At 38.5% G+C, this 12,915-nt stretch overlaps 1 protein-coding gene across 1 annotated transcript; it reads left to right on the plus strand.

The window, feature by feature from the left end:
- The first annotated feature begins 9,331 nt into the window (after positions 1-9,331).
- LOC109789928 (hevamine-A) lies at positions 9,332-10,853 on the plus strand. Its single transcript, XM_020348985.3, has 2 exons — positions 9,332-9,678; positions 9,987-10,853. Exons 1-2 carry the CDS (start codon positions 9,391-9,393, stop codon positions 10,692-10,694), a joined length of 996 nt encoding a protein of 331 aa, XP_020204574.2. The 5' UTR covers positions 9,332-9,390; the 3' UTR covers positions 10,695-10,853.
- The last annotated feature ends 2,062 nt before the right edge of the window (positions 10,854-12,915 follow it).

The raw sequence follows: 12,915 nt of genomic DNA on the forward strand, positions 1-12,915 counted from the left end.
TTTAAAAATTTGAATTTTATTATTATGATTATCTCTAACTCCATTATTTTAGTATTTCCAAATAGTATCACCTCCTCCATCATCTTTTTTCCCTTTTTTTCAAAGGACACGTGAAATTCGTTGCACTATATTTAAATAATGGAGCAAAAACAAACAACTCAAGTTCTTTGTTTGGACATGCTTGAATTACATAGGTTGGTTGTATTCTTTTGCACTTGCCGACTTAAACAAGAAAACCCATAGCCACGCCCAAAAGGCATGCGTTAATATAAAAGAGAGAGAAAGAATATAACAAAAATGATCCTTTCGTTTCTTTGCGCGTGAAATAACACAAATTGCAGAAAAAGATACTTCAAAATAAGAACAGATGATTTTATTCTAGTTTTTATACACTAATTTTTTCATTCAATTAATTGTTACATATATTTTTAAATATTAAAGTGAAATAATAAAATAAATGAGTTATGGTAAACGTATACTCTACTTTAGGAGATGTATAGATGGAGAAGAAATAGAAAGACACAAGGAGAAAGAAAAAGAATGTGGTAAAAATAATAAGTGATATGATGTAAAAGGAAGAAAATAATAAAAATAAAATACAGTAGAAATGATTTTATTGAATTCTTTTGAAATTTCAATCTATTAATTCTTTTTATACATTTTATGGTCTTGAATTTGTAGATGTTATAACTTAAAATATTTTGATTTAAATTTTGTAAAAACTAATTGAAACAAAATCTTAAAATGAAAAATTGCTAAACATAGTTGGATCGGCTTAAATGGAAATATCATTGTTCAAATTCAGACAAATATAATTTTATATTATATAACCATGTTCTTGAAAATTCAATGAACTTCAATTTCATTATTATTAATTCCATTTCAAAGTGTCGAATTCATTGTGCTTATCTCTCCATTATTTTATATTATTTTTCATTTTAAGATTTTGTTTCAATTAGTTTTTACAAAATTTAAATCAAAATATTTTAAGTTATAACATCTACAAATTCAAGACCATAAAATGTATAAAAAGAATTAATAGATTGAAATTTCAAAAGAATTCAATAAAATCATTTCTACTGTATTTTATTTTTACTATTTTTTCCTTTTACATCATATCACTTATTATTTTTACCACATTCTTTTTCTTTCTCCTTGTGTCTTTCTATTTCTTCTCCATCTATACATCTCCTAAAGTAGAGTATACGTTTACCATAACTCATTTATTTTATTATTTCACTTTAATATTTAAAAATATATTTAACAATGAATTGAATGAAAAAATTAGTGTATAAAAACTGGAATAAAATCATCTGTTCTTATTTTGAAGTATCTTTTTCTGCAATTTGCGTGTTATTTCACGCGCAAATAAACAAAAGGATCATTTTTGTTATATTCTTTCTCTCTCTTTTATATTCAAGGCATGCATTTTGGGCGTGACTATGAGTTTTCTTGTTTAAGTCAACAAGTGCAAAAGAAATACAACCAACCTATGGTAATTCAAGCATGTCTATAAACAAAGAACTTGCTCCATTATCGAGAAATATAGTGCAACGAATTTCACGTGTCCTTTGAAAAAAGGGAAAAAAGTTGAGGGAGGAGGTGATACTCTTTGGAAGAAGTAAAATGATAGAGTAGAGATAATCACTACAACAAAATTTAGTATTACCGACAATTATTTAATGACAATAAATTAATTACCTCTATTTTATTATTTAATAAAAATATTAATTATTATATAATGGTCACTAAAAATGTATTTACATTATATCAAAATTTACTATTAGCGATAATTATTTGTTAGAAAAAAACTTAAGTCTCACATCAACTATAAATAAAATAATTAAAGAGTATATAAGTGAATGATAACTCTCACCTTACAAGTATGTTTTATAAGGTTGAGTTAGGCCTATAACTTACTATTCTAAGTTGGTATTTAGGAGATAAGATAATTAAAAAATTAAAGAATATATACTTAGAAAATAACTTTTATCTTCTAAGTCTCACGTCAATTAAAAATAAGGTAACTAAAGTGTATTTGTATTCATCTTACAAGTCTTACACCGACTAGAAATAAGATGAATAAAGAATATTATAAATACTTTCTTAAGTTTTAGAGGCAATTTTAAATGCCAGTAACAAGTGACACAAAAAATTATACGTTTTTCCCGACCATTATGAGGGTCTTTACCAACATATAGAATAATTGTCGGTAAATATTTTAGCGACACTGCATACAATGGCTAATGTGTGAAATGCCGGTAAAATATTTTGTAGCAATTTTTATTGCCACTAAAAATTATATTAAATGCCACTAAAAGTCTATTTTATTGTAGTAGATGATAATAATAAAATTCAAATTTTTAAAAGAAAACGATAATAACGAGACTTGGTTACCAAAAAAAAAATGAAGTTTGTTTTATCTCCCAAAAATATAGCAATAACATGCTCTATATATGCACGGTTACATAGAAGCATGCACACTTCTTCCTAAGTAAATTCTTCAAATGTTTTAATTTGATAGAAATATAACACACAAAATGTATAATACCGTCATATATATATCAGCAGAGTGGGTTTAGTCTAAAACTGGTTTATGAGCTCCGGCTTCAGTATCCTCTGCAAGAGGTAAAAGACATGACCTTCATTCAAGAGCACCAGGCAATTAGTATATTTGCAGCAGTGCTGGCCGGGGCCAGAGTACGGATTGGAGGGAGTAAAACCAAATTTTAAAATTTTTTAGAAAGATCAAAAATATATTTTTCTAAGAAACAAATATTTAAATCATCAAAATCAATAAAAAAAATAATTAAATTAATTAGTTAAAATTAATTATGTCATAATTTAAAATCTTATTTCCAAATACCGAGATGTGCAGGTGATAATTATATTTAACAACACTATTCAAAATTAGAAAATAATTTTTTTCAATCTTGAGTGTGACTTATAAATATATTTGTAATACCTTAGTTTTCAAAAGATAAATAAAACAATGTTTTAGAAAAATAATTAAAAGAGTTGTTAAAATGAGAAGGGCTTTTGAAAATAATGATAACTAGACACAGAAATCACCTATTGGATGATTTATCGAAATTCATAATTTTTATCATATTTTAATATAGTTAATATCAAAATTTAATAACATTGTAATTATTATTCTTTTATATTTCAATTCTTTAATCTATTAATTAATTTTTAAATTATTTCTATTTTTTGGTGGATTTTTTTTTATTCTAAAAGCATTTATTGTATACTTTTATAATTAACCTTTTAAATAAGTTTTGAACAAATCGAACTAATCTCAAAGTATTATAAAGAAAGATTAATGAATAAATTATTGATTTTATTAAAAGTAGTGTTCCTGTGTTAGGATACACACTTCAATTATCTTGGTCGTCTCGGGTCAGGTATAGGGTTACGGTCTTCTCGTTCTTGTCCGGGTAGTCCGAAGCGAGGTTGGGGGTGCCTGCAAAGACACTCCGACGCTCAAGTTAGTTCTCGGCGTAATAAATGCGGTAGTTGAAAAATTAATTACATACCTCGTTGGGGCTCTATTTATAGACGCTCGTATTAGGCCGTGATTAAGGATTGGGCCCCGGAAAATTAGGGGGCTAATCCAATGTATTACGCTAATTAAACTATCCGTAATCGGCCTGGCAGAGGCGTAGAGATTGACCGACCAACCCGACACGTTTCACTCGCTTATAAGTGGTCGGTGGACTAGGGTGATCGGCGTAACCATTAAGGGTTGGGGTATTCGGTCTAATTATTCGCGGGTTCGGGTACTCGGCCTAATCACTCGCGGGCTCGGGTATTCGGCCTAGTCGGCCACCATACGATATACAACCCCCGCAGCGTCAAGGATAGGAAAGACGAAGACGGTATAAGATGCGTAGCGCTTTATTTGACGTCTTAACCATGTGAAATGATGGCGAGATCTCAATGGGAAAGCGTGCCGAGGTCTGACGTGGAAGATGTCTGAACTGAGGTTTCAGATGCAAGGAGCTTCGTCAATGCCTCGAGTAACTGGAAATTATGTCGCGCCAAGGGGGAGTAGGGTCTAGTTCTTGATAGACGATGTCTAGAATTCGAGCTAGACCTCGTGGAATCGCGCCGAGACCGAGAGCTCGGACGTAAGAAACTGCACCGAGACCTCGAGTAACTGGGATTCGCGCCAAGGTCTCGGGTGGTGTCTAGGGTATTGCCTAGGACGTGAAATCGTGGCGAAACCGTGTGTTGCACGGCTGAGTCGTGACCTGCAAAGAGAAGGTGAGCCGAGGCCTCGTGTGAGTCGATGCCCGGATCGAGAGCTCGGACGTGAGAGATTGCGCCGAGACCGAGAGCTCGAGCGTAAGAAGCTGCACCGAGACCACGAGTAACTGGAATTTGTACCGAGGCCTTGGGTGAGGCGATGCCCGGAACGAGAACTCAGGTGTAAGAAGCTGCACCGGGACCACGAGTAACTAGAATTTGTACCGAGGCCTTGGGTGAGGCGATGCCCGGACCGAGAGCTCAGGTGTAAGAAGCTGCACCGGGACCACGAGTAACTGGAATTTGTACCGAGGCCTTGGGTGGGGCGATGCCCGGACCGAGAGCTCCGGTGTAAGAAGCCGCACCGAGACCACGAGTAACTGGAATTTGTACCGAGGCCTTGGGTGGGGCGATGCCCGGACCGAGAGCTCAGGTGTAAGAAGCTGCACCGAGACCTATGCTGGCGTAGCTTTCCAAGTTGGCCCTGGCGATTACAGGCCCAACGGTTATTAAATCTGGACCGTTGGATGCTTTCGATCGAGCGTTTAGGGTTTGAGGACGCCTGTTTACTTTCCCCGTTTTACCTCGCCTATAAATAGAGGGGGGGAATTGTGGAAATTCACTCGCTGTAAATTATTCGAGCTCTCTCGAATTCAAGCGTCGACTGAAACGACCGAGCAAAGGTAAATTTTGTATTCGTTAATTAATAATAATAAATGGATAGGGACTATTCGTCGGGAAGGAGTTGCTCGTCGTCGGGCGAGTCGGACGCCTCATCAGGTATGGAGGGATCGGACTCGAGTGAGGTACCCAGATTGCCCTTACTGCAATGTGAAGTGGTGTTTCCGTCCGATCACCCCGAGGAAGATGACAGCGGGGATGAAGTGGTGGAGGTATCGCCTCCGGCGACTCTGGCCGTGGCTTTGGCTCGCGCTACTGAGGTTGACTGTAGGGGTTTGGCGCAAGTCGAGCAACCGAGGCCCCACACTGTAATCGTTCCTGCCGAAGGCCATGGGGGTGGGCTAGAAACGGTTGCGGATAACCGAGGCAAGGCCATCGCCGGTCCGACTGTCCAGTCAAAGCCAAAAGTCGACTATGGTAGCGTGGAAATGCCAGGATATGAGTGGGTGGACGGAGAAGTCGGTATATACTTGTCAAAGTTTTCCGACCAAGGTCTGTTAGATACGTTCATCTCTTCTGAGAAATGCTTCGGTGGTGGGGGCGAGGAGTTTCCGCTGCTGGCCGAGGCGTGCGAAGACGATGGGTCGAACACCGACTTTGTGTTTTTGGAGGCGGGGTCCCGGTAAAGACGACTACTTCTACGCGTATGTTTGTTGGTTCGAGGACCTCGGCATAGAGCTGCCCTTTGACGATTTTCAGATGGGGGTTCTCCGGACACTAAACGTGGCGCCGACCCAATTGCACCCTAATGTTTGGGCGGCCATGCAAGCCTTTCGGAATTTGTGCCTATGTCTCGGCCTCACGCCTCGGCCGCTCACCTTCCTCTATTATTACACCTGCCGCCCGAGCAAACCGGTAAAGTGGGTTTCCTTAGCTTGGGTGCCAAAACGTGGATTCCTTCGGGCTTTCACCTCTTCTTACAAGGGATTTAAAAGTGGTTTTTTTAAGGTCCGATGGGGGTCGGAGATGCGAGATTGCTTTTACGACCGAGAGAACAACCCGCTGTTTCCCTTCTACTGGACGAGGCGTCCGACACGTTTTGAGGCGTTCCCTGCCTCGAAACTCCTCGCCGAGGACAAGGAGATTGTGGATTTGCTAGACCAGTTGCCGAAAGAGATTCCTGTCCGAGAACTATTGGAAATTTTTGAGACGTCTCATTTTGAGATGGTCTTGCTAGGTATGTGTACTAGGGTTGGGTTGTTTAATCAATTTTTAAATTGATGTTAAACTTTGCTTTGCTGCAGGATTGATGGCCGGAGGCAAGTTGGATGTAACTGCGATGCTCGCCAAGAGGGCGAAGGAGGCTAAAGAGAGTGGAAAGGTGCCGCCGGCGAGGTCGTCCCTCAGGGTTCAGCGGGATAAACCCACGCAAGTCCTCATTCCCTTGGCCGACCCCAAGAAAAGGGGGAGTACGTCTCGGGTCTGGGCTGCTGAGCAAGACATTGAGCCGGAGCGTCCGAGCTCTTCTTCCAAACGGCCGAAACAACTGTCGTTGGAACAGTCGGGTTGTGGGGCCTTCGCCATTCCTGCTGTGGTGGTCGGGTCAAACTTCTTGGCCTCGGATATGCAAGTGGATAACCTCGTCAATCTGGATATAACAACTGGTGGGGGACGTCAGTACCTGGAGGGCATGTCCGCGGAAGCCGAGTACAAGCTCTTTTGTGAGCTCGACGCTCGGACTTCCCTTGTGGCGAAACACGTTATGATGAGGTCGGCTGTCTCGGCTGAGAGGCTTCAGGCCCGACTGAAAGACGCCGAGACGACCGTGAAAGAGGCTTTGAGTGCTAACGCTAAGGCTACGGAGTCAGCCGAAGAGTTGAAGAAAGCGGCCGACGCCCACTGGAGGGAAGCCGACGACTTAAAGCTGACCGTGCAGCGGATGAAAGTCGACGCCGTTGCTGCTGCGGTGGAGATTGCTCGCCTCAAAGAGGCTGCTGCTAAGTTCGAGGCCGAGGCCACCGAACAAATCCTCTCTCAGCATGATGCCGGCTTCCAGCATGCAGTCCGGCAAGCGTACCATTTTTGTGAGGTTCCGGCCGATTTCCAATTTGATGTTAGCCGGGACTTCCTGGGTGGGAAGTTCATGAGTTACAGTGAGTTCCCCCAAGGGGCTCAGCCCGACGTCGATGGCCCCGGACGAGGTGTGTCTACCCGAGCCCCCATGCTGTCAACTGAAGAGGAAGACCCGATCATAGATGTGGTTGGTGACGGGGATCCACCGAGCTCGGCCGCGGTGTAGTGACCGGCTTGGGTAAAGGGTACTTAGGGTTTTTTGCTTTATTGTAATCGGGCCATTGGAGCCTTTTTGTAGTTCTGGCCAATGGCGTCGGTTTTGATACAATTTTTTGTAATGTCGTTTTGATCGGCCACAGTTAGTAAAACGCTTTGCTTGGTATACTATTCCGAGTAGTTATTTTCTTGAGTCTACTTATAATATGCTTACATGCTTGACCGTAACGTGTGTTAGCAAGAGTGCTCGGTTTTAAAAACGTTCAGTTTCTAGCTTGGATAATCTACATAGACGTGTGAGAGTTCGGCTTTTGCTTTTTCATTCTTGAGGAGTTTGCTTTATTGGATATTCAGTTCGGTGTGGTCAGCCTAGGCTCATAGTACTCGTTCATAGGTTTGTTCGTTGGTGGAGACGTTTGTGCGAGGCGCTCGGTATAGGGGAATCGTTAGTCGAGTATGGTAATCGAATGGAAATCTGTTTGGCGCGAGAATGCCTCGATCGATCGGCCAAGCGTGGTTCAGCTACATGGGTGTTCGTGCGTAGTGCTCGGCCTAGGTACGTCGTCCTTAGCCGAGGAGGGTACTCGGGAGGGAAACCTGTTCGGCGCAAGTGCACATTCGAGCGATCGGCCGAGCGTAGTTCGGCGACGTAGGTGTTCGTGCATAGTACTCGGCCTAGGTACGTCCTTAGCCGAGGAGGGTACTCGAGAGGGAAACCTGTTCGGCGCGAGTGCACATTCGTTTGATTCAGGCTCCGGAGCTCAGCATTTTGCCGACGTAACTCGGCCATCTCTCAGGCATCGGCCTCTCTTTGCCTTCGGATATTTGCCATTTCCTCACGCAGTGCGCGCAAGTCATCATGAAAGTTGGGCGGAGGTTGGTTAACGTTCGGCTGGACCTGTTGTATCACGGGTTCCGGTTGAGTTTGAGGCATTCCGTACGGGTAGCGTTCTTGGTTGGTCATGGGGGGATTATCTTCGGCGTTAGTATTAGGAATCGGTTGAGTCGTCGTCGATTGTCCCTTGCGGGTAACTACCATGTCTCGGTCTCAGTTGGTAGAGTTGAAAAGGGGCAGAAAAGTCTCTTAGGCCCCACGGTGGGCGCCAAATGTTCCTGTGTTAGGATACACACTTCAATTATCTTGGTCGTCTCGGGTCAGGTATAGGGTTACGGTCTTCTCGTTCTTATCCGGGTAGTCCGAAGCGAGGTTGGGGGTGCCTGCAAAGACACTCCGACGCTCAAGTTAGTTCTCGGCGTAATAAATGCGGTAGTTGAAAAATTAATTACATATCTTGTTGGGGCTCTATTTATAGACGCTCGTATTGGGCCGTGATTAAGGATTGGGCCCCGGAAAATTAGGGGGCTAATCCAATGTATTACGCTAATTAAACTATCCGTAATCGGCCTGGCAGAGGCGTAGAGATTGACCGACCAACCCGACACGTTTCACTCGCTTATAAGTGGTCGGTGGACTAGGGTGATCGGCGTAACCATTAAGGGTTCGGGTATTCGGTCTAATTATTCGCGAGTTCGGGTACTCGGCCTAATCACTCGCAGGCTCGGGTATTCGGCCTAGTCGGCCACCATACGGTATAAGTAGTTATAAAAAAAATATATTATTTAAGTGTTTGATTGTTTATTTGAGTGTTAGAACTATTATAATTAACAATTTTATTTTAATTAAAAGTTGTACATATAAATTTACAAATTTACTTTTCCCCATCACTCATATATATATATATATATATATATATATATATATTATTTAATTTTCTCAATTAATTAAGTTAACTTAGATCATCAATTAAATTATGTCACTATTTTAATTAAAACAAAATCTTAAAATGAAAAATTGTTAAATAAAGTTGGATCGGCTTAAATGGAAATATCATTGTTCAAATTCAGACAAATATAATTTTATATTATATAACCATGTTCTTGAAAATTCAATGAACTTCAATTTCATTATTATTAATTCCCTTTCAAAGCGTCGAATTCATTGTGCTTATCTCTCCATTATTTTATTATTTTCCAAAGTATGTCACGTAGGTTCTCCTCTTTTTTCCGGTATTTTAAACCGCACGTGTTAAATTCGTGTGTCGATCAATAATTGAACCTTACAATAAGTTCTTTGTTTGGACATGCATGCTCTACCACTACAAATACGTTGATTCTATTTCTCTCACACTCATCAACTTAAACAAGAAAACCAAAACACAAACCACAATCATGGCATACAAAATGCAAGCATCGGTGATATTTCTCTTATCCCTTTTCACATTCTCTTCCTCAAGCCCCGACAATGGTAATGGTGGCATTGCCGTCTACTGGGGCCAAAATAATGGCGATGGCGATTTGATAACCACATGCGACACAAACAAGTACAAGATTGTGCTTCTAGCTTTCCTCAACAAGTTCGGTGGAGGCAGAACCCCAGCTTGGAATTTCGCTGGCCACTGTGACAACGGCGCCTGGAAAAAGTGCTATGAACTAGAGCCCGAAATAAAACACTGCCAGGTAGACCCACATCAAACATAATTTGCATGCATGTTTATATATATATATATATATAATATATATATATATTATCGAATTAAAGAATTTGATACAAGTAATTAATGTATTCAACTTAAAATTAAATAGTTCAGACAATGCTAAGAAACAATCATTGACTAGATTATACTTATCTTTGGGTCGAGTTAAATTAGTCTAAGACTGAACTCGAACTCGAAGACATGAAGGCAAAATCAAAAGAAAACATGTATACAGTTTGGTATTATTTTATTTAACTAATTAATTTTGTTGCCCCATATATGGTATGGCAGGCCAAAGGGATCAAAGTGCTCTTATCCATAGGGGGAGCACCTGACTATTCAGACTACTCCATCAGCTCCGCAGACGACGCAAAGATTGTGGCGAACTACCTTTATGAAAACTTCCTCAGTGGCCAATTCGGACCACTCGGAAGTGTGACATTGGACGGAATCGATTTCGACATCGAAAAGACAGAAGATCACTGGGACGACCTCGCCAGAGAACTGGACACTCTGCGACGCACCAAAGGGCGTTACTTTTACCTCTCCGCAGCGCCTCAGTGCCCAATCCCAGTTTACTATCTCGGCAAAGCCATCGCCACGGGCCTCTTCGACTACATCTTTGTTCAGTTCTACAACAACCCAGAGTGCTCCTACACCGGCGACGTGAAGCCCGTGTTGGACTCCTGGGACAAGTGGGTCAACCTGGTCCAGCCCAATAACTCCCTCTTCCTGGGCCTCCCCGCTGCGCCCAGTGCGGCTTGGATCGGTTACATTGAACCTCAGAAGCTCATTACGGAGGTGCTTCCGCACGTGAAGCTAGCACCCAACTATGGAGGGGTGATGTTGTGGGACAGATACCGCGACGTTCAGAATAACTACAGCGGTCAGATACTACCCTATGTGTTCACTACGACGTCGCTTTCAGATGCGATATATGAGTGCGTCTCCAACGCGTTCCATCGCCTCTTAACCTTATCCCCCTATGCTGCTAACTAGTCATATGTGTATGGTATGGGACAAGTGGATATCTATGTATGTGTGTATTGAATAAGTCACTTGTTGGTCATTTAAGGTTAATTTCCCTCCCAAATCCCATGCACATGTGTGCATGCGTGTTTCACATTAATAATAATGGACCCTCCTTTGAATATTAAAGCTTCCTTTGTTTATGAGTAGTAGTTAATTAATCTGATGTGTTCACTTGGAGTATATTTATATGAATAACATTTGCAAGGTACCCATGAAAACTGAAAGATTTTGGTATATTATATGAACAAATAAATTTTAAAAAATAAATTCAAAATAACATAAATTTTAGATTAAAAATTTGTATAAAATAAATCAATCAAAAAGACTAATTCAAAACAAAATAATTAAAAGGTCAATTTTCATAAAAAAATTTATTTATATCTGACCAAATTAAAAAATTAAAATCAAAAAATTATAATAATATTATAAAAATATTAAAATAAAAAAATAAATAATATAACTGAAAAATTAATTTATACTATAAAGTTAAAAAAGTTATCACCAAAGAAAAACTAAAACATATTAACAAAATATTAATATTAAACTTTTTAATTATAATAGATGAAATATTAAGATATAAATTAAAAAATATTAAAATAATATAAAGATATAGATAAATTATTAAAAATATTAAATTAAAATAAAAATAAAACAAGTAATTATAAAGGAAGAAAAAACAAAATGACTGTTCCGGTACCTCACAATTATAGTGGGTACCGTATAATTTCTCTTAAAATAGACGGCATCGGTGTACCTTGTGACATCACCCGGTTACTGGTTGACATGTGTGTACCCTTTAGAAGTTATTTGCACTACAACAAAATGAATTTTTATTTAATATAGTTTTTAGTAACAATAAAAATTGTTACAAAATCTTTTACTAGCATTTTTACATTAGTCATTATATGTAGTGTCACTAAATTTATTGACAATTATTCTGCATACTGGTAAAAATTCTTATAATGGTTGGAAATATATAAGTTTTTACGGCATTTTTTACAGACATTTAATATTTTATGATATTGCTACTAAAAGTTTAAGAAATGATTCATAATACTTTTTAATTATCTTATTTCTATAGTCATGTAAGACTTGTAAGATGAGAGTTATCCTTTACTTATATATTCTTTAATTTTCTTATATTTTTAATTGTCTTATTTCCTAATTAATTATTTCATCTGCTATTGTGAGAGATGTGGGACTTGTATGGTGAGAGTTGCTATCTACTTACATACTCTTTAATTATTTTATCTATAGTCGATGTGAGACTTGAGTTTTTCCAATATACCCCCCAAATTTAACATTATTGAACTTGGTGATGGTGAGTAACTTAATACGAACTTAGAATAATAAGTTATAAGTCTAACTCAACCCTACAAAATAAACTTGTAAAGTGATGGTTATCATCCACTTATATACTTTTTAATTATTTTATCTCAAGTCGATGTAAGACTTAATTAAGTTTTCCATAATAAATAATTGTCACTGATAGTAAATTTTAGTGTGATGTAAATACGTTTTTAGTAGCTATTATATATTAGTCATTAATATTTTTATTAGATAATAAAATAGAGACGATTAATTTATTATCATTAAATAATTGTCGATAATAATAAATTTTGTTGTAGTGCTGGTAAGCATATGGTCAACTGTCATTTAAATGATGATTACATATATATAAATTATTATAATTATTTTTGCTTTTCAATTCAATCTTCTTCAACGATAAGTTAAAACAACCTTGTGTGTGTCCATGAGTTAATCAAAACTTCCATTTTAGGGACTCCTCCATTTTGAAAATTAAAAGTGGTGTCTTAGAGTGTCATTTTGGAAAGAGATTTGTTTGACACTTCCATTGTTGTGTGTTGTGGTTCTCTTAGCCTTGCTCACAATTTCACATGCTGTTTGTGGTTTATCTCATTGAAATAAGTTTCGTTTGTCTCATAATTTGCAAGTAGCAACATATTTTGCATCAATGTTTTTCATTATAAATATATAGATAAAGGCCTTTTGATCAATAATTTTGGTTCATTTGCTAGTAAGAAGGTTGTGCAACAATCATAAGAGAGAATCTTTTGGTTAAAGCCTAACGTGTTGTACTAATAAATATTTTTTATGTATATTTGTATTGTGATAAATTGATAGAGAATATCCACTTTTGTGAATTTGAATTTTAGCTATACTATAA

Source organism: Cajanus cajan, chromosome 8, assembly GCF_000230855.2.
Source record: "Cajanus cajan strain Asha chromosome 8, NIPB_CcT2T_4, whole genome shotgun sequence".
Classification (NCBI taxonomy): Eukaryota; Viridiplantae; Streptophyta; class Magnoliopsida; order Fabales; family Fabaceae; genus Cajanus; species Cajanus cajan.

Excerpts from the sequence above, each read along its gene's own strand:
- LOC109789928 (XM_020348985.3), top strand. The coding sequence starts at position 9,391 with ATGGCATACAAAATGCAAGCATCGGTGATATTTCTCTTATCCCTTTTC. Across the intron at positions 9,679-9,986 it reads CCGAAATAAAACACTGCCAG|GCCAAAGGGATCAAAGTGCT; the intron begins GTAGACCCACAT and ends ATGGTATGGCAG.